The sequence below is a fragment of the Triticum dicoccoides genome, chromosome 1B (genome assembly GCF_002162155.2).
Source record: "Triticum dicoccoides isolate Atlit2015 ecotype Zavitan chromosome 1B, WEW_v2.0, whole genome shotgun sequence".
Taxonomy (NCBI): Eukaryota; Viridiplantae; Streptophyta; class Magnoliopsida; order Poales; family Poaceae; genus Triticum; species Triticum dicoccoides.
In genome coordinates, this window is record NC_041381.1 from 12,651,458 (window position 1) to 12,674,054 (window position 22,597).

At 43.6% G+C, this 22,597-nt stretch overlaps 1 protein-coding gene across 2 annotated transcripts in view; it reads left to right on the top strand.

Moving 5' to 3' along the window:
* Positions 1-5,226, top strand: part of LOC119315920 (phosphatidate cytidylyltransferase 1-like) — a 6,615-nt gene extending 1,389 nt beyond the window's left edge. For both annotated transcript variants that reach the window (XM_037590363.1, XM_037590361.1), the window contains exons 3-12: positions 220-476; positions 609-760; positions 1,310-1,451; positions 2,155-2,311; positions 2,481-2,528; positions 2,627-2,713; positions 3,976-4,104; positions 4,200-4,256; positions 4,546-4,629; positions 4,738-5,226. In XM_037590363.1, coding sequence (XP_037446260.1) covers positions 220-476; positions 609-760; positions 1,310-1,451; positions 2,155-2,311; positions 2,481-2,528; positions 2,627-2,713; positions 3,976-4,104; positions 4,200-4,256; positions 4,546-4,629; positions 4,738-4,842 — 1,218 coding nt within the window. In that variant the 3' untranslated portion in view covers positions 4,843-5,226. The remainder of the gene's footprint in view (positions 1-219; positions 477-608; positions 761-1,309; positions 1,452-2,154; positions 2,312-2,480; positions 2,529-2,626; positions 2,714-3,975; positions 4,105-4,199; positions 4,257-4,545; positions 4,630-4,737) is intronic.
* Positions 5,227-22,597: the final 17,371 nt, after the last annotated feature.

Sequence of the window (22,597 nt, forward strand, 5' to 3'; positions counted from 1 at the left end):
CACACACACACTTATGTAAAAAAGTGCTTACGATGTGCAGAAAGAAAGACAAAAAATCTTGTACTGCTCTGTTATATTGTTTATTGCTCGTTCATTTACCGTTGTTAATAAGTACTTGTTGAGTACTAACATGGGAGCATGCTGCAACGATAGAGCATCCACCTGTTTTATGTTGCCAACCATAATTTTTTTGGAGCTAATATTATATATTTTCTACAGGTTACAACCGATGGGAATAATAAAGCCAATGGACCGACTTTGCTTGTCAGCGATCAGAACAAGTATAAGTCGATGCTTATCCGTACATATTCTACTGTGTGGATGATTGGCGGCTTTGCATTCCTAGTTTATATGGGCCATCTTTATATCTGGGCCATGGTGGTTGTCATTCAAATATTCATGGCGACAGAGCTTTTTAACCTACTCAGAAAATCCAGTGAAGAGAAGCAACTGCCAGGGTTCAGGCTCCTAAATTGGTAGGTGTCAAGTCATTCTGATTCTACTATTGTTTTGAATGGAAAATTTTCAATTGACTCGACGATGTAGCTGCCACCATTGTAATGCTTTTCAAAAAGCATATATAATTTGTTACTGCCATTTCTTTGCAGGCACTTCTTTTTCACGGCAATGTTGTTTACATATGGACGCTTTCTTAGTCGGGAGCTTGTTAACACAGTATCTTCAGATCACTTGTTGTATAAGCTCGTCAGCGGCCTAATAAAGTATCAGATGTTTATTTGCTATTTTCTTTATATTTCAGGTAAGGCACAGTATGTTTTACAATGCATAAATAATGTCAATTAGTAATTATTCACTTCGAAATTTAATATTTTCTTCAGATTTTTTCGAACAGGCTAATATGTGTAAAGGCCTAACCCAAAATATAGCAGTCACCAGTTTATGACATTTATGGTCTGCTTGGTTACTTTGGTTATTACATGGTTATAGGTTTCCAGTCAATGTAAATGATAGTGCACCTGTGGCATTAGCAACTATTCTGCAAACTCCTAGAGTGGAAATATTTATTGATTGAATTGAAGGAACGGAGGTTCCACACCATTTGACCAATTTTGGATGGGCATTAGGTTTGGGAATGTTAATAACTAAAATTTTATGTAATGCCTGCCTGCCCAAGTAATCTGAAGAACACAATGTGTTACGCAAAAGCTGGTTGTCTTTGGATTTTGCAATTTGTTTGTTTGCATGAGTTTTGCTTAGACATTCCTCCCTCTAGTAACCTGCTTGTCTCGTCTTGCTAATTTCTATTTCATATCTTCCATAAAAGTAATGTATAATTCCCATGATCCAGGATTTGTATGGTTTATTTTGACACTGAAGAAAAAGACATACAAATACCAGTTCAAACAGTATGCCTGGACACACATGATTCTTTTAACGGTTTTTGCACAATCTTCTTTCACGGTGGCAAATATATTTGAAGGAATGTTCTGGTAAGCCATATATTTATCTTGTTAGCGTACTTGTCTTTACAATGTTGACTTGCTGACTTGAGTGGATTGTTTACCCATTTCTGCCCTATTTTGACATTGGACTATTTATGGTCTATTTTAAACATCGAAGTTTCTTGGTTTGAAAAGCACCTGAAGTTGTGGAAGTTACTTCAAGATGCCTAATTTCTGGTACAACCGTAAAAAAATGTTGGTGCCATGAAGTCCTGAACATCTTCAAGTTAATAGGAATTTCCCAGATAATCACCCAGTGTGCTTCCTTCACAAAAGCTGTAGCCTACAGTTCTTACTTCAGTTACAGTGGTAATATTACTGAATTGGTCATATTAACCCATCTGCGATTTTGTTCGAGTAGTCTGACCTACCACTGTAAGAACATCCAGGTCCTCACTAGAAAGAAAAGAAAAGAAAAACTTAGTAGTGCTGCTGGCTGCAACAGCCATGCTCAAACTTGAAGACGTTTATACATGTCACTGTTTGACATCTGTGCCTTGCTATATCCATTTTTTTTCTTATCCAACTTGAGTTAAGCTACTTTATGACAATAGCACATCGATAAGTAATATATACTGTTGAAAAATTATCTAATTTGGTTGTATGCATGTTAATTGAAGGAGCAAGTATTGGTATTTTAGCCTGTGCATTTGACAAACTCCATATGTCTTAAACGGCTATGCTTGTACAGGTTTCTTCTACCTGCTTCGCTCATTGTGATCAATGACATTGCTGCCTATTTATTTGGTTTCTTTCTTGGGAGAACACCATTGATCAAGTTATCTCCAAAGAAAACATGGGAAGGCTTTATTGGTGCATCAGTGACAACCATCATCTCTGCTTTCCTGGTGAGATGAAGCACTGGTTTATGTACTTAAGAGATTACTAGTACATTCAAGGGGTTGAATCTGTAAATAATAATTTATGTTACACATTTGATGTACAAAATGATTCCGGATGCTTCATTTGTAATTCTCTATAATAGCATTTTTCACTTTCACTTATTTTCTTTGGCAGTTAGCAAATGTAATGGGTCGCTTCCAGTGGTTTACATGCCCAAGAAAGGTAACTTATTATTTCTTCCAGAATATGACTGCTAGTTGGATTAGCAAATTGGTGTCATGTTGAACTTGTTCTTAGTTTTCTTTTGGAAATATTTTCAGGACCTGTCAACAGGGTGGCTTCAGTGTGATCCTGGCCCTATGTTTAAGCCAGAGCATTATTATCTGGGAGATTGGGCACCACAGTGGGTAAGAAAAAAGATATCCTTTTCAATTCGCTAGTTTTAATACTATTGTCTCTACTATATAGGCTGGCATAAGCATAAAGTTCAAATTTATAAGCCCCCTCCCCTCACAACCGTTGCCTGAGTCCAAAAAACAAACCTCGACTCTGAAACTGTTTGGTTGATAACTCTCACTCTTCAGCAAGACAAGGCACATCACCCCCCTTGAGTCAATGTACTCTAGCTTCGTCCTTCGTGGCTAGTGTGGCGTTTTGACATGCCAACCAATCAGCAGAATCAGCAAATAACCAAAAATGATGGTGGGACTACGTGTTGTCTCAGAGCTTCTTTCCTCTGTTTCTTTCGTTCTCCATGGCTCTTCCTTCTTGCTGCCCTTCCTCGTGAGCCCACCCCAACACTGGTTGCAGCAGCCCACAGGGAAGTCGAGCACATCAGCAGCAGTGTTGACTCCATTCCTTAGCTATGGTGCCTGAACAGAAGCAGCAAAGATAGAAGGATCAGCAGCAGCCAGTCATGCAGAGCACGGCAGAAGCGGTGGCAAGAAAGAATCTTGAGCTGGAGAAGGTCCTGCATCCATATGGAGTTTAGTCTCTCAGGAGTTATGGAGTTCTCTGCGGTAGTAGTTGGTGTCCATGACATGTTAGTCTCAGTCTTGTGTCAGTTGAAGATTAGAAGTGATATTACTGGTATTCTGTTGTATAGACTCCTCTTGATAATTGGAAAGGGTCAACGCTGTGTTTGACACACAAGAAAAAGTATGTCACGTATAACGTATTTGCTATTTCTCAGTCCATAACTCCATATTGGCCTCAGCCGTATCTGTCTTCCTCCCAACAGTAATTATCCCGATGTGGAAATGTGAACCAAGGTTAATAACAGGGCACTTGTTGTGACTGCTGACGTGTCTGACAAGCAGCATTTTGCATTAGGGAAGTTTAACATGTAGGTGCCATGTCAATTAAAACCACGGCGCGTTTGGGTAAGGTCAAATCTAGTGCTTGAATGACCAGTGACGATGTTTATCCCATATTGGGGTCAAGACATGCATAATCACGTCATTTACATGTGACCAAGTGCTCAGCTGAACCAGCAGACTATTCTTTTCCCGTACCCACCAAACCCGCCCTGCTTTATGAATCAATGCTACTTCATCATGATAATTGATCTATTTACATGGTTGTTTCCTTGCTTGTTTTGTACCATCTTTACGAAGTTTATGGATCTTTTAGTCATGAACGTTATCTGATTACTTGTGTCTCTTGACAGTTTCCATGGAAAGATGTGTTCCTAATGCCCGTGCAGTGGCATGCTTTAGCCCTTGGTTTATTTGCATCGATAATCGCACCTTTTGGTGGATTTTTCGCAAGTGGCTTCAAGAGGGCTTTTAAAATAAAGGTGCGTACTGCTTCATTATCGTTGCTGTCTCTGGGAATACTAAAGTACGGAAATTATACAGTTTTTACTTCCATTAACATCTTCAAATTCTATAGGATTTTGGCGACAGTATACCTGGGCATGGTGGAATCACTGACCGAATGGACTGTCAAGTAAGTCACCACAAAGAACATTTACATGCTGGCTATGAAACATATATATGCATATACCTTAACAATTTGGTTCTACTTGCACCTTACTTTTTTATGAGGAAGCATGTGGTTAGTTAATTCAATTGTGAACCAACTTATTGATGTAAATGTCTAAACTTATTGTTTAGAGTAAAGAGGAAATTACTGAGAAGACTTGATTATGCAAAGTTGAATGAGTGTGTTTATGATTCAATATATATCCTGTGCAGTTTAGCTTAAAATAACATTTGTTCTTGTACATTTTCCCCAGATGGTTATGGCAGTTTTTGCATACATATACCACCAATCGTTCATCTCCCCCCACAATTTCTCTGTTGACGCAATCTTGGATCAGGTCTGTATCTATCGCACCTGATTGGTTTCCGTTTGATCTTATTATTATCCTGTTCATCGTGGTTCTCATCCATTCATGACCTACCTTTTTCTGTTTGCCATGATCCAGATCTTAAGAAACCTGACTTACGAGGAGCAGAGAAACTTGTATGAGCAACTTGGGGAGATGTTGGGCAACTTATGCAAAGCTGATAAACTCGCTGCTTGCTTATGAAAAGCACACAACACAAGACAGTAGGCTGGCTGTGTATGTATCTATTTGAGCGCCCGCTCGGTTCGCCGCCATGAATGTAGCTCTAGATTCACCGTGTACAGCATCATCGTCGTCGTAGCTCCTCTGTACCCTTGTGATGGGAGTGATGGTGTCCTTGTCGAAAACATTGTACAGAATGGATGTATGGACTGTGGTTGATAGGGCTAACTAATTTAATTAGGTGCTTGATTTGCTGTGAACTTGTGTTGCTTTTGTTCTCCCCCTGCTATTTGATTTATTAATTTGCCTGTTGTGCTCGTTTTTCGTAGTCGGAGATGGAAAACTTATATTCTTGTAAACCCTCACTTTGTTTGTTGGACCATGTCGACTATTTGGAGAGCTGCACATATTTGAAGTCTGCATGTTTCCGTTGCCACTCTCATCTACATTGACAGTATACCTGGCCATACCTTGGGCCGGGCCGGGCCTAGCCAAGCCTAACGCAAAAAACCCAGGGCCGGGCCTGGCCTGGCCCGGTCATTGGGCCTATTTTCTGGGCCTAAGCGCGGCCCGAATGCGTAAAAGCCTGTCGGGCTTCGGGCCGGCCTGGCCTGCCCTTCTGAAAAACATGAAAATGATGGGCTTGGGCTTGGCCTTCGGGCTCAAAATCTAGGCCTGGGCCCGGCTTGGGAGTAGCGTCGGGTTGGGCTGGGCTGTTCGGGCCGTGCTGCCCATGATCAGGACTAACTGACAGTATGTTCTACTCCAATTCATTCAAAATGTTTGAAGTTCAATGTTTGTCCTAAGTCAAACATCTTTAAGTTTGACTAGGATGTGGCATGGCAAATTGTTTGATGTTACATCCTTTTGCATGTCTTATGTTGCACCATATGTTCATTATAAAGCCATAGATTTGCTAATTCAGTCCAATGGCTTTCTTTTCCCCTCCCCCTATTGGGTCGCATGTGCGGGAGACCCCGGGGGGACGAAACCCTAGCTTAGTGAACCACCCACCTTGAGTCCCCTTGGCCGCCAGCCTTGGCGATGGTGGTGGCCCCCTGACCGCCAAAGGCTCCGAGGGGTGAGTGGCCATGGAAGCGGCGGTGCGGGCCTGAAGGTGACGATGCAGAGGCAGCAGTGCGAGGTTTGCATTTGTGTGGCTTCGCAGCGTCGTAGCTGTCGTTGGTGTTTCCTGGAGGCGGCGAAAGCCGCGATGGAGCTACCGCCAGCGACCATGGTGATGGTGTCGCGCGCTAGATTTGGGCCTAGCCAGGGCCTGATCTGGGTTTGGGGGCCGGCTTGTATGACAGCTGTCAGGAGCGTGACAACAGCGGTGCGGCGGTTCCTCGGGCACGCAGGAGGTGCTTGAAGGTGGGGGCTGCGGGTGCTCGGTCAGATCGGAGTTGGAAGAGAGGTGGTCTCTCGTTGTGCGGGTTGTCGTGTAACATGACACGTCGGCCATGACATTGAAATGCTGCGGTTGTGGCGGCAGCGGTGTGAACAACGTGGATCGTAGCCCCATTCCGGTGGGCGAGGAGGGATGTGTGCAACGTTACGCACGAAGATCTTTGCCCGTCTTCGGTCGGGGTCGACGACGGTGACGCTCGTGGGTGTTGTTCCCCTCCTTGAGGCGTCTCCGAGGTGTGTCGACACCGTACTCGCTTTTTTTCCGGTTTGGTTGATGTCTCCGGGCGAAAGCCTAAGTTTGGAGTTGGATCGGCGCGGTAGCGGCGTCCTCGACGCCGTCTCACTGTTGGGAGTATCGTGTTTGGAGACTCGGCTTGTTGGTCCTAGGCTGCTTTCCTCCGGCGCTCGCTGCTATCCAAGATTGTTCTGCAGGGGCACTATGTGCACCATCGCTAGCGTGTCCAAGAGGACGCCTTTCTCGGGACGGACCAAATCCCATTTCCACCTCCTTTAGGATGGCGCGTCATCGAGGAAAGTCAAGATGGAGATGTTCTTCTTGAAGGCGGTGGCATCGGTTCAGATGCAACCTTGTTGCCCAGTTTAGGTTGTTGTGTGTGGGGGCTGTCTTCGGACTAGTGTGGAGTGGTGTGACAAGTGTTGTGCACAACAGACTGTCATTTTCTTGCACTCAAACCTCTGCTTTCTATAAAGCCATGAGAACATTGAGCAGGACCTCAACAACAAGAGCGACCTCCTCACATCCAACCCGGTACGTACACAAGAAGTTGCCTCCAGCAAGATTGTTGCATGTAATCCAAGTCAATATTCAGAAGGCGAACAACAAACAGCTAAGGGGGATGCAGATTGATCTTTTTCTTTTCGAAAAAGCTAAAATTCCGAACGTTCGGATTTCTGCAACAAATCCGAACGATTTGAAATATGTCGGTAGTATCCAATGATCGCGGTGAAGCGGGAGAAAAAAGTATGAGAAAATCCGGAGTACCCACGACCTCTCCGACTCTCGCTCGTCCGAGATTATGGGTTCCCCATTAAAATCGGTGCACATACACATGGCAAAAGAAAGTACGAGCGCTCTGCGTGACTACTGACCGGTTCATCACGGACGCTCCGGACACCGACGACCACTTCCCCAACGATGACTTCAAAAGTTGAGATACCTGTATTTGCCAAAGCCTGCCTGAAGATGGAGTACAAAACTTGGAAGTCTTGGATGCTTGTGAATCTAAGCTGGCGTATTTGCCAAACAATGTTGTTAAACTACAAAAGTTGAGATACCTGTATGCGTGTACTCCTGGTTCACCAGTAAATGAAACTGGAGATGGAGTCAAGGTGCCTATTGGCATACAGCACATGACAGCACTGCACTCTCCTCAGTGCATCAGAGCCACTCCAGAGTTTCTGTGTGAAGTTGAGAACATTCAGTGTCTGCAACATTATTTAGAAGCGAACACTCTGCTGACTTGAGCAACGCTATTACCAAAATGAGCCATCTTTGAAGTTATCGCTGCAGCTGGAAGGGCTACATTTACCTCCAACCCTTTCTTGGCTTTGTTTAGGAGGACAGCTAGAAAAAACATCAATACCTCAGCTTTTCTCTTCCTGGTCACACCTTAATGGCCTGACTCGGTTGCATGCACCTGGGATTCTCCAATATTGATGAGCAAACCTTTTCCTGTCTCCTCGTGTTACATGGTCTACGCTCTCTTGGGCTAAGGAAGGCTTTTCAAGGGAAAAAATTGGACTTTTGCTCGGGGCCATTTCCAGAACTTAGGCATCTATACATATGGGACGCAACAGAGCTCAACCAAGTTGGAATACAGGAGGGCGCGATGAAATGCCAATCTATTGTTCATAAACTGTCGCCAATCTATTGTTCATAAACTGTCCTGAGCTAAAGTTTCTTCCTCCCCCGCAAAAAAAAAAGGTTTCTTCCTGATGGCATCGAACACCTTGCAGCTCTCGAGAAATTGCGTCTGGAGGACACATCAGAAGAGTTGATAGAGAAGCTCTGGCAGAAGAGAGATTCAGATGAATGCAACGAAGATGTAATGAAGATTAGTCACATAAGAAATGTCACGGTCAGATTGAGCCATAAAGGACTTTGGGAGAGGATTAGGTGATCATCGCAATTCACAAGGTTAGCTTTCGTTTTTTTCGTACTTATTATCATACGTATGTCTTTCATACTTATTATCCTAAATTAATAGGCTGAGTCGACTGTGCTATTAAGTGGCGTTTGCAAAGATTCTCCCCTGATTGGCCGACTAACTGAATCTTTTGCAATTTTTATCAGACACATTTTGCTCAGCAGGGAGGAGGCAAGGACATTTGAGGTGTTGTAGTTGTTACATTAGTTTCTCAGTGTAAATTTGCGCTGTTCTTTCTTGTTATGACTTCTCTTTATGAGCTGCTTCCTGATTTGCATCGAAGACAAGTAAGAAGACCAGCTGTGGGTCAGCTTCTTGATTTCCGTGGCATGACGATTTTCTAGCTCCAAAGAAGAAAAAGAACTATGGGCGGCATACTTGCCAGCACACAATCCTGAAGGGGAGAACACATGTTCTCTTATTCCACAATACGTCTTTCCATAGTTTCTGTTGCCTAGCTACTTTCTTTGGCCACATGCTGCTAGAAATTCCATCTGGAATGGTGTTGCTGCAAGCTAAAACTGTATTCAGTAATTTCCTGATGAAATTTTGTAACTGATTTGTCCTCCTGTTATTAAAAAAACTTGTCGTATTCGTCCCACGGGAGGCAGAATTAATTGTTGGGAAACGGAGCATGTAATTTCAAAAAATTTCCTACGCATTTATCCATGGAGATGCATAGCAATGAAGGGGAGAGTGTGTCTACGTACCCTCGTAGACCGTAAGCGGAAGCGTTTCACAACGTGGTTGATGTAGTCGAACTTTCTTTGCGCTCCAACCGATCAAGTACCGAACGTACGACACCTCCGCGTTCAGCACACGTTCAGCTCGATGACGGACTCACCTTCTTGATCTAGCAAGACGGCGAGGTAGTAAATGAGTTCCGGCAGCACGGCGACGTGGTGTCGGTGATGGTGAAGTGATCTCCACAGGGCTTCGCCTAAGCACCACGAAAATATGATCGAGTGTGTAAACGGTGTGGGGGGGGGGGTGTCGCACACGTCTAAGCAATTGTTCTGGATGTGCTAGGCGCCCCACTCCCACATATATATATAGGTGGGGGGAAGGAGGGAGCAGCCAGGAGGCACCCCAAGTAGGCTGAATCCTACTTGGGGTCCTCCCAAGCCGGCCGCCCCCTGCCATATTTGCCGGAGGAGGGAAGAAAAGGGGGGAGAGGGAAAGGAAGGGGAGGCCGAGTCCCCTCCTTTCCTTCTCCCACTTGGCCGGCTGCCATAGGGGGGTGCGCCAGCCCCTTGTGGGCTGGTGTGCTCCCCACAAATGGCCCATTAGGCCCACTATCCCCCCGGGGGTGCCCGGTACCCCTTCCGGTACTCCGATAGCTATCTGGTTCTCTTCAAACACTTCCAGTGTTCGAATACCATCATCCCATATATCAATCTTTACCTCTCGACCATTTCGAGACTCCTCGTCATGTCCGTGATCTCATCCGGGACTCCGAACAATATTCGGTCACCAAATCACATAACTCATATAACACTATATCGTTAACAAACGTTAAGCGTGCGGACCCTACCGGTTCGGGAACTATGTAGACCTGACTGAGACACTTCTCCGGTCAATAACCAATAGCGGAACTTGGACGCCATATTGGCTCCTACATATTCTAGGAAGATCTTTATCGGTCGAACCGTTATGACAACATACGTAATTCCCTTTGTCCTTCGGTATGTTACTTGTCCGAGATTCGATCGTCGGTATCTTTATACCTAGTTCAATCTCGTTACCGGCAAGTCTCTTTACTCGTTCCGTAATACATCATCTTATAACTAACTCATTAGTCACTTTGCTTGCAAGGCTTCATATGATGTGTATTACCAAGAGGGCTTAGAGATACCTCTATGAAGCTTGGAGTGTCAAATCCTAATCTCGATCTATGCCAACCCAACAAACACCTTCGGAGATACCTGTACAACATCTTTATGATCACCCAGTTACATGCTGACGTTTGATAGCACACAAGGTATTCCTCAGTTATCCGGGAGTTGGATAATCTCATACTCCAAGGAATATATATGTATTTGACATAAGAGAGCAATAGCAATAAACTGAACGATCAATATGCTAAGATAACAAATGGGTCTTGTACATTACATCATTCTCCTAATGATGTGATCCCGTTATCAAATGACAACACATGTCTATGGTTAGGAAACCTTAACCATTTTCGATCAACGAGCTAGTCTAGTAGAGGCTTACTAGGGACACGATATTTGTTCATGTATTCACACATGTATTTAAGTTTTCGATCAATACAATTCTAGCATGAACAATAAGCCTTTATCACGAATAAGAAAATATAAAATAACAACTTTATTATTGCCTCTAGGGCATATTTCCTTCATTAATTGCCATTTGACTGTTATTGATAGCATGAGTTGGAACGGAACACTGTGTGACTATGTCATTGATTGAAAATCTAGTTTTGTATACAATATCAACCAGATGGGCAAGCTGTGTCTCACAAAATCTATTCACCACACCAATGTATCACTGACCAAATTAATTATGGTTACGTTCTAAGATCACCATCTCATATTATATACAAAAAAATTCTGCAGGCGATTAGGTACCTTGAAATGCCTAACCTGTCAACCTTAGTTAGGTTCTAGAACTTCAGTGTAATGAGGTATGGAATGAATTCTAGTTATGGAATTAATTGTAGTTCCCTTAAGTGATATGAGTGCAGTGTCATCCTGAAGCAAGATAGTGTCCTTAATTGACATGAGTTTTTGTTGGTTGCCTTTGGCATGCTAATACGCTGCTGGAAACTCAGTCTGGAAATGATGTTGCTGTAAATTATAAAGACTTCAATTTTGTAATAATATTTTTTGTATACAAATTCATATTTGAAATATGTATTAGATGTACACAGGTTGCCTGTTACAAATTCTGTTCACCATAAAACTATGGATCATCTCATATAATGATGTTATGTACACATTTTTGTCTATAGGTGATTATTAGTTGCCTTGGCATGCCTAACCTCAACCTTTGTATTCATTTAAGCTTTGAACTGACAAGTATAGTTCTGATTTTAGAATTTCGTGGTGTAATGAAGTAACTAATGAATTTTTGCTCACAGTTTTTACTAACTCTAATTACTAATGAGTTCATCCTGGAGCAAGACAGTGTCATTGAAGCCCTGGCCTTGATATGTAGTGTCATCTATTTATCAAGAAGATACCACTTAAACATCTTCAATTCTACCACTTGTCCCGCCTGGTTTCTCAAACACATCTGTGGAGGAAAAGGTCTAGTCGCAGTGGTCCAACATCGCGCTTGAACCAAAGGTGCACATTTTGGCATTGTTTCAGTTATATTGTTAAGATGTCAGCAAATGCAGGCAATTATCATATAAGTACCAACTCTGCACTCTGTACCATTAGCTGCTAAGCTGTTTTATTAGGAAAAACAAGTTTAGTTGCTTTCATATTCTCTCCGATTGATGTTCGTTGGTCTAAAAATTGCAGTGAAGTATGGGATGCATTGCTGCCAACAGTTTTTGTGGATTCATCTTTTCTTTTTCAGTATATCATTGACAGGAGCTCAACATAGCATACTAGTGGACTTATCCCTAAGCCTGGCTAGCGCACATGTTTCACTTTCAGGCACACAACACGGTTTTGTTTTTCTCGCATGTGCGCACAGTTCAACGCTAGTGCCATAACAAGACACTTCATCCACCCCAAAGAAAGCACGTTGAAAAACACCAATAGTTTTTAATACATTTTTAGGATTTGCAGAACGTTCAATATTTTTTTTTGAAAAGGAGGCTCACCCTCGGCATCTGCATCTGAGAGATGCATGCGGCCATATTATTAAAAGGTACAAAAGTAACAAAGTTTTAGATCCATTATAGCTCGCAAAAGGAGCAAAAAACGGAAGTACAAAAGGGAAAACATTGCCACAACCAGCATGATAAATATGACAAGAACACTAGCCACCTATCCTATTATGAGACCGCCATCCAAACCGGTTGAATATAGCCCGTGCTATCATCTTTCACTGGTTGCACCCAGTAACTAAAGGCTCCCTGGAGTCCATAGGAGTGAGTAAGGATCAGGTACAGATCCACGCCATAGCTCTGAAGATGACCTGCAAGAAAGTTAAAGCGTGTTGTCTGTTAAAAATCATATCATTCCTGCAATTCCATATAGCCCAAATGAGCTCACATATTCCAATCCAAATACGAGACACCGTAATATGATCTACTCCATCTAGCCTTGTTTCAAATAACACTTCGATGCTAACTGGAGGAGTAATGTTAAAAGCTATATGAATAGTTCGCCAAAGTAATTCGCGAGAGGGCAATCTATGAATAGGTGTTGTATTGTTTCGTCTCGATCACAAAAATTACAACGTGCACTACCTACCCAACGTTGCTTTATTAAATTGTCTTTGGTGAGGATCACTTGCTTGTGGACAAACCACGTGAAAATCTTTATATGCAAGGGACCCTTAACTTTCCAGATATTAACCGATCTTGGGATTGGGCCAGAATTAATAAGATCCAAATACATAGATTTGACTGTAAAAACACCATTTGTGGTTAGTTCCAATGTAAGGAATCAGATTGGTCGGAAAGTTGAATGTCCATTAACCTCCGTACCAAGTGCAGCCAGGAGTTCCAGCGTTCCCCAACTAAAGATCTCCTGAACTGTATATTTAAGGACACCTCCTGTAGTATGGTACCTATGTAAGCTTCCTTACATTGTACAATATTATATAAGGTGGGGTATTGTAATGCTAGAGGCGTCTCCCCTAACCACGTATCATCCCAAAATCTTATTGTCATCCCATTGCCAATCAAGAATTTGGCCCTGTGAAAAAACAAATCTTTCCTTCTCATAAGTCCCTTCCAGAATGGCGAATCGTTAGGTCTTGCGGTAACTTGGGCCAGAGTTTTAGATTGTAAATATTTGCTTCGTAATATATGTGCCCACATACCATCACTCTCTATTGATAACCTAAAAAGCCATTTACTCATTAGGCATTTATTTTTAAACTCTAGTTTTTCAATACCGGGACCCCCTTGGTCCTTGGCTCGACAAATGCTGTCCCATCTTGCCAGATGATACTTTGTTTTAAAATTGTCTCACTACCAAAAAAATCGAGATCGATAAAAATCAAATCTCTTCCGCACCCCTTTAGGTATTTCGAAGAAAGATAATAGGAACATGGGCATACTCGCTAATACTGAATTAATGAGTACCAATCGACCTCTATAGGACATTAGCTTGCCCTTCTATTTGCTTAATTTCTTTTCAAATCGATCCTCGATGCATTTCCACTCTTTATTAGTGAGTTTATGATGATGAATCGGGATACCCAGATAAGTAAAAGGTAAAGACCCCAATTCACATCCGAACAATTGTCTATATGCATCTTGTTCCTCTTTGGCCCGCCCAAAGCAGAACAATTCGCTCTTGTGAAAATTAATCTTTAGTCCGGATAACTGCTCAAAAAGGCACAAGACCAGTTTCATATACCGGGCCTTAGCGAGATCATGCTCCATGAAAAGAATAGTGTCCTCGGCATATTGTAAGATGGATACCCCCCATCCACCAGATGGGGAACGAGTCCACCAAGTTAGCCATTTTCCTTGGCCCAGCCTATAAGAATGGTCAGCATATCCGCCACTATATTAAACAAGAGAGGAGACATCGAATCACCTTGTCTCAATCCCTTATGAGTCTGAAAATAGTGATTGGTATCGTCGTTAACTTTCACTCCGACACTACCTTTTTGGACTAGGGAATCCACCTGATTCGTCCATGTCTCATTAAAACCCTTCATGTGCATTGCCTGCTGCAGGAAAGTCCATTTGACTTTCAATAATGGGTAGGAAAGCATTCTGCATGAGTTAAATTAGCAATAGGGGTAACCCTTGGTAAATCCGAGGAATAGAAGAAATGGGACACTGCAGAACTTGCGCAACTTCTTTCGCAAGTGCCGGGGAGGTGTGCATGTGGACTAATGTTTTTTTAAAACTAATGGCTAGACGGCGAAGTCTTGAAGGATTACTTCAATTAAAGCATGAACAATAATTAACCTGTCAATGGCATATAGTAGGGTTGTCGGAGAGAGGTGTATGAAGATGGGGTGGTGAAGATGGAGTGTGTGCGTGCTGTTTGATGTACCATCTGTTGTCGTACGTCGGGAATGATAATAAAGTGGTAGGGTGAGAGTGTCATTGATCCAGGAGCAGAATCTGTCTGGGAAGCTCCGACAGTTTACGCCGACGCACAAGGAGGACCAAGAGAGTGAGTCAAATGCTTTTCAGAAATCCCGGGGAAGCCACAAAAAACCACCACATTTGGGGACTTCGTTTTTGTTTTCAAAAAACCACCATGTTAGTGCTGACAGTTTTCAAAAAACACTGATTGAATGGTTCGGCGTGTCTGAGTGGAAAACTGACCGGTTGGTCCCGCTGTTAGGCGCCACGTGGACAGGGGGAGACAACGGCCATGACGCGCGCCGTTAGACGGCGTCACACATGACCTAGTGAGATGGCTGACCCAGCCCGACCCGTTCGTCCATTCTCATCTCTCTCGCCTTCGTCTCTGCCTGCGGCGCGTTGGCCACCGCCTCCGCCATCCATTTGTCGGCGCCGGCCGCCGCGGCGATGGTGTCCTGGAAGAACGGTGAAACTAGCAGCAAAGACTCTGTGTCCCCCCTCTTCAACTCGCAGGCGGACGAGACCTACGTGAGTATCATTTCTGTTTGACTTAGGGTTAGGGTTTTCGTTAATTGAAGCTTAGTTTTCACAGATTTGATTTGGGAGCACTGTTGCACTATTGTAGATCCAACAGAGCAATGTTGACCCACAGTGGTGCGGCATTGTCGCCGGAGGATCGATGTGCTGTCACAACGTTCCTGTTCATAGGGTTGTTGTGTTCCAAGGAATCAACACCGGCCGTAGGTTTTATGGATGCGGTAATCAGGTTAGTGGCAGGTCCTCTCTGGAACATGTAGATTATACAGATCCTTTGTTTGGTGCTCAGTGAACTGAATATAGGTTTATTTTTTCTGTTAACTGAATATAGTTGTGTACTTAGTTTTCTGAAGATGTTGTTTTATCTGCTGTTTTGAGGAAAGAATGTGTCAGGTTTAATCAATGCTTATCTGAATGTGCCAGGTGTTAAATGAGCTCAGTTAACTGAATATATGTAGCTGTTAACTGAATATAGGTGTTAACTGACTTCTCTGAACGTGTAGTCCTACTGTTAACTTTTGTTTTGTCTTAATTATTATAGGAAGGTGACAATTGTGGTCTAGACAATAACATTGACCGCCAACATCACAGCAAGTTATCAACAATAGCAAGTTCACCATACCAAGTTTACCATAGCTTGCCAACATCACGGAAAGTTATCATAGTTTGAAAACACCAAACCAAAAGTTTTGCCTAAAATACAAAACAGAGCATGATTAACCTTCTACCACAACAAGTACAACATAACTGCCCGACTAATTGCCACTAGCATAGAAATAGTCTCTAAACTTGCTTGGCTTCTTCCCGACCCTTGTAGAACCAGATGCACCAGCAGTAGCAGGCCTTGGAGGAGCAAATGAAGAAGCACCAACTCTTCTTGCACTAGATGAGGAAGCAACAGTTCTTGGAGCAGATGATGAAGCAGTAGTTCTTGGACTAGATGAGGAAGCAGCGGCTCTAGGAGCAGCAGCAGTTCTAGAAGCAGCAACAGCTCTAGGAGCATAAGAAGGAGCAGCTCTAGGAGCACCAGAAGCATCTGCAGGTCTAGGAGCACCAGAAGCATCAGCAAATCTTGCACTAGAAGCGCCAGAAGCTGCAACAATAGCTCTTGCACCAGATGATGATGCTGTTGCTGCTTTTCTGGTACTAGAAGCTGTAGCAATAGCTTTTGCATCAGATGATGCTGGTGTTGATGTGGCAGCAGTTGATGGAGGGGCAGTTCTTGTTCCCTAAAACATGTCAAGTATTTGCAATATTTTTTTAGTATAATACTATAGACAAAACTAAACATGGCAAGGACAACAATTATTTATTATACCTTGTGCTTGTTCTTCCTAGCAGCAAGGGATGGCTTCAATTGATCACCACAGTTTGTGTATATATGCCCTTGCTTCCCACAGTTGCTGCAGGTGATGGTTCCAACTCTGGAACTGTCCTTGGATTTTGGCACTTCAAATTGACCATTTCTTCTTTGAGTCCGGTTTCTACCCTTCTTCTTATGGAACACGTGGGGATCTATGAGCCTGTTTGGTTCGCGTCCTGCACATTGTGCCTGACAAAATCGAGTGCCTGGAGTCGGCCTGGGAAAGTGCTGCTTTTTGCCTGGTCAGGCTTGTGTTGTTTGGATCATGTCCACGCCTCGTTGATGTATTAAAGAATGTCAAATCATGCATGTCTTCTTTAGTTTGGATGGGACCACAGATTAGCAATCCAGGAAGGAAGCCAGGCGTCCGATCCAGGTTGCCTGGGCCAGACTAATGGACGTTCAAGGTTTTGCGCCAGGCTAATGATGTTATCAACTTCCCCAGGCCAGGCTAGCTCCAATCATTCAGGGTACAAACCAGACAAATCTCAGGCAGATCCCAGGGAAGCTCCAGGCGAGGTAAGTTTGGCCCAGGGTTGCAACCAAACAAACCCTATGTCTCTAGTGTCTGTCTTTGTCAATAGGTCAGGTCTAGGAACTGGGTAGATCATTGGTTTGTATGCTTGTAGGTACATATAGGCTTCTTGAAGAACTCATGGACAAAATCTTCTAGTTGCTGTTTTGATTTACAGATTGCACGTACAACATGGTTACATGGTACACCTCTCATGTCCCATTTTCTGCAACCACATGTCCAATTCTTCAAGTTCATAGCATAGGATTTCTCACCACTATTCACTTGATATAGACCAGACCCTACGATCATAGCTTTGCAATTCCCAGCCCATTCCTGCGATCATACCATTGAAATCAGCCAGATGGACAATTACCCATCTAGACCTGAAATAAGTACAACATAAGAGATGCAACAATGTTTATGTGAAAGACAAATTGCTATAGAGACAAAAACGCCAATGAAATGACTATATCCTTTAAGAAAACCCTCCCTTTCTGCTGCAAGACAAATGAATAGTCTATGAAATATGGGAATTTTGCTGGGATGCTCGTTGACAACTCTAGTTGTTACAATGCATCTGCTCCCAGTGTTTCTTTCCAAAACAACTTGAAGATAGTCTCTAATCCTAGTATAATGTGCTTCCTGATCACCTGAACAACACTGAGAGCTTGCTGACTTGTCCTGTATGCCATCATCTTACCAACCTCCACACCATACTTCTCCTTTGTCTTGTCTATGAGTGTCTAAATGCCTACTTTAGGATCTGTCCTGAAGCATTATTCAACTACTTTGGCCACAAACCTAGCAGGAACTTTGCAATTCTCACCACTTGGAGTACATGTATGTTCAAATTGCAGCTTCCTAATACAAAATGTTTTTTCTTGCCCAACTACAGATGCAACCATGTGAAAGAGGAAACCTTTCTCCATACAATGAAGTATGATCCCGTCTTTGTTGTTCATGTGGTAACGGAAGTTCCTTCTCCGTGTCACATGCAAGTTAACCAATGCTCTTCTGAACTGGTAAACATCAACAAAACACATGCGCCAACAAATTTGCTCCTGTGGCATAAGCCTATTTTCATCATACCATATCCTAGATTTCTTATTTTTTGCCCTGGACTATCTACTAGATGAAGGACAATACAACACTACTTCTTCAATAGAATCGTTTTGAAGTTCATCATCTATATCTTCATCACTACAGGGAATGTAGTCTGCCTCAAATTTGGCTTCTGATTTGCAGTGTGATATACTTGTTGGAGGTCTTCTAACAGGTAATTTCTCAACTAGTGCTGCTTTAACAAAACCCTCTCCTTCATCCTCCTCCTCAGCAAAACGGAATAGATCTTCTGGCTCTGAATCACCTTCAAAAACCCTCTTCCTCTTGCCCCTCTTCCTCTTTCTCCTCTTCAGAGCTATCCACATCAATCTCTTATCTTCATCAACTCATCATGTTCCATGTCATTAGCAAACTCAGTAAGAAAATCATCTAACTCTTTCACACCAGCTATGTCCTTCCCCTTTTTAACATTGCAACTCTCCTGAGTGACAAGATGTTCTCCATGGAAGTCCTGTGTGTGAGCACTAACAACTGGAGCACACATATCTGCTTCATGTTCAATGGTCTGACTTTGGTAGAGCAAAACTTTGTCATCTATATTGTACACCTTCCAATCTCAAAAATTGGAATATGCTTTTCACATCCATATCCAATGTTGATCTACAACTTTGCCATCTCTGAGTCTCTTCCTTTCATTACTGTGATAGTAACACACCTCTTCTCCTCATACAATATCAACATTTCATCTACATCTTCCCCAGATTTGATTAGCTGCATGCCTGACATTCCGACACCCTCTTGCCTCACATAGTACATGGAATACTTTTGATCATAGCCCTCTAACCCAATAATTGCTAGCATGTTGATATATGTGATATCTGATTCACATAAGGTCCTTTCTAGATTGTCACAACCTTGGAAATGAAACCTCATGTCCCATGGTTCATCATCATCCAAACTGCAAGTTCAGTTTACAGTGTCACATAACAGTAAATATCATTCATTTAGTTAATAGTAAATATCATTCAGTCAATTGAGCTCAGTTAACACTAAATTCATTCAATTTAGCTGAGCTAATACTAAATTCAATTATCAATAATTCATTCAGTTCATAGAATATTCAGTTAACACAATTGAGCTCAGTCAGTTAACACTAAATTTAGTTATCCACAATTAAGCTCATATTCACTTAACAGTAAATTCAGTTGATCAAAATTATTCTGTTAACATAAAGTTCCTTTCTTGGACTACAACCACTAATTCCTAAAATGAACTACAAACCCTAATTACTAAACTGAGATTGAAACCCTAATTCCTAAATTGTGATACAAACATAGACAATAGTATAGCTACACTACCAAAATCACACAAATTGGAAAACTACACTAGCATATTCAAAAAATATTAAATGGGGAGCAAAAACACTTACTCCACGCCGCCCAGGCCGGATGTGAAGTGGTGGCTCTGCCCTGGATTGGCCTTCCAGACCTAGGCAAATTTGGCGGCCGCCCGTGCCTCAATGTCGTCAGAGCTCCCGTTGAATATGTTGCCATCCTCGCTGCGCTCACCTCCGCCGCCGACGGCGGATTGAATGACGCCAACCGTACCAGGGAGCACCATCGGAAAGCGAGGAAGGACGGGGAGGCCAGCAGCACCGGCGACGGAGAGGTCGTGGTCGTCCCTGCCGTCATCGGATGCGCCTCCACTGTTGACGCCGCCGCCGCCACCGCCGGTCTCCATGCGGGAAGTGAGCTAGGAGACGAGATGCGATTTGAGGGGAACTGGGTGCGGTGGACTACCGGCTCATTAGGTTTTGTCTGACGCCGTCTAATGGCGTGTCATGGGCGCCGCCTCCCTCTTTCCACATGGCACCTGATAGCGGGCCCAACCGGCCAGTTTTCCACTCAGACGCATCAAACCGTGCAATCAGTGTTTTTTGAAAACTGTCAATGCAAACGTGGTGGTTTTTTGAGAAAAAAACGAAACGTGGTGGTTTTCTGTTTAAGCGCCCGCAAAAGTGGTGGTTTTTTGCAATTTACTCAAGCCCTGACAGTTAGGATGGCTATCAAGGAGGCCCAAGAGAGTGAGTCAAATACTTTTAGGAAGTCTAGTTTTAGGACCATGGTACCCCCTTCTTCCATCTATATAGGGTCTAATGCGTTTTTCGAGGCTAACTTTGATCAAATGTTTGAGCAATAATATATGACATGCAACTTACACAAAGTATACCATCAAATTCCTATGTGAAAGAAGCTTCCAATGATATAATTTTCACATTATACATCTCATATACTATTAATCTTTTCAATAGTCAAAGACAGTCTTCAAAAACATATTAGGCCCTATAGATGGAAGGAGGGAGTATTTGTTTTTTGCGGGTACATGGTAGGTACACTCTTATTATGGCAGGAGGAGACTTGGTTGGCAGCGAAGACGAAACTTTTGGCAGTATTGCGGCCAGTGATGAATCCAATTTGGTTTCGCGGATGAGGAGGGGATGAGAGGCTTCAGTATGCTAGCGAAGATTCTTGCCACCCTTTTGTAGGCCTATTTTTAAGAGAAATGGGCCGGTAAGCGTCGGGTGTTGCCGCAGAGTCCTTTTTGGCAATAAGCCCAACTAATTCTTTGAGTCTATGCATGAAGGTTGTAGAACTCATCCAAGAAATAGGCTGCACGAATTTCTTGCGTAGCTAAACATGGTCGGATGGGGATATATTAAGTACGATGTTCGATAATTCGCGAGTATTAAATACTAGTCCGTCCAAGGTGCAACAATTCCATTCAAATGTCTCGATATCTTACATTAATTGATTATGGGAAATAATGTGCGTGGACGCCACCGCTAGCATCACCCAAACCTCTATATATGTCGCCCCTATCTCTTGCAAGAAACCAAGCAATACATTTTTTTTGCGGGGACCAAGCAATAAAAAGCTACAAAAGCAGTTATAGTTCAAATCTTCAGCATGCCCTTAGTGCACACGGGAAAAATGGGTGGCGTCGAATTGACTGAACTGAAACTACTGGGCTCATGGGCGAGACCCTGGGCTTTCACAGTGAAACTCGCGCTCCACCTCAATGGCTTGAGCAGGACCTCGAAAAAAAGTACACAAAGCAAGTACACCAAGCAAAACTAAAATCATGGTAAGCTAATGGTCTCACATGGTGTTACTTCCTTGGCGCACACTCCAGTGCTTGTTGTTGCTTTTCTTGCCAACGTCCCTGCTACCAGATGCAAAACCATCACATTCGATATTGTTTCCTCTCTCATTGAATCCACGATACCAGTAGTTCCGGCTTGCAATCTCCAAAACCCGCAACCAAACTTCTGATGCCACTTATTAAAAAAAAATCTTTGTCCCATATTGTGTGATTTTTTCTCCTTTTATGATTGACTGACTCATATTTTCTAGCCTTAGTTTAGCACATGACCGATCCCGACTTTGTTGTTTCCTGATCCAGCCAACTACAATATGTCCAAGAGAGGCAAATTCAATGGCTGATGCATTAGCTAGGTGAGGTTGTAATTCAACAACGATGGTGTGGCTAGACAACCCACTAGACTTTTACACAACTATTCCGTTTTGATTTGAATCTAAGAAGCAATCTAAGTAAGCATCTCTGCGAAAAGAGAAAAAAAATAGGGTTAATTATCCTTTTGCCCTCAGTGGTGTCCATGTGCTCAGTTTTGCCCTCAGATGCAAATTGTCCTCAGTTTTGCCCCTAGTCCGTGCACAGCAAGTACGGCGAGGCCAAACGGCCATATTTGAGTCCATTCCATCCGCCGGCGTTAGTAGTTGTGGGTCCGGAGCTTACACGTGGGACCGCGTGGACGTGGGTCCGGAGCTGACATGTAGGCCCCTGCAACTAAATCCCCAAATCATTCTAGCTCACACCCATCCGCCCGGCCGGCTGTCGTGCGCCGCCGCCGCCGCCACCTGCGCCGCGGCCAGCACCTGCCCCGCCACCAGCTCCACGCCCTGCTCCGCCGCTACCTCCCTGCGCCTACGCTCCACGGCTCATTGTGACGCCCACCACCTTCCTGCGACGCCACGGGTGGGGCGCCCGCCACCTGCTCGACCCGCGGCGCGGCCTCCTTCCGTGCGCCCGGCCGGAGCGCTCAAAGGTGGGGGGCTGCTGGAGCTATTTGAACTAGGAGGAAGAACCCTAGGGCGAAATGGAGAGCAGCGGCGACCCCGGAGTATTTGGCGAGGCAGGCATCGGGCCGGAGATCCGCGGCGTCCACGACTGGGTTCCCGAGGGGTAAGTCTCGCCTCTTGTTTAGATTGAGCTTAGTTGTGCATTTGAACACTCGATTCGAGTAGGTTTGCCCAATTAGTGTGCTGATTGCGTCTCTGTTTTTCGCCGGTTAGGATGGAGTTGCGGTTTGCTTTCATGGTGCACATTAGAAGGGACCGGTACATGTTCGATGCAAAGGATAAGAAGAAATACCAAGGAGGTTTTGATTATCGGTTGCCAATGGCTAGTAATTGGAGTTTCAGACAATTTGGGGAGGTAATTTG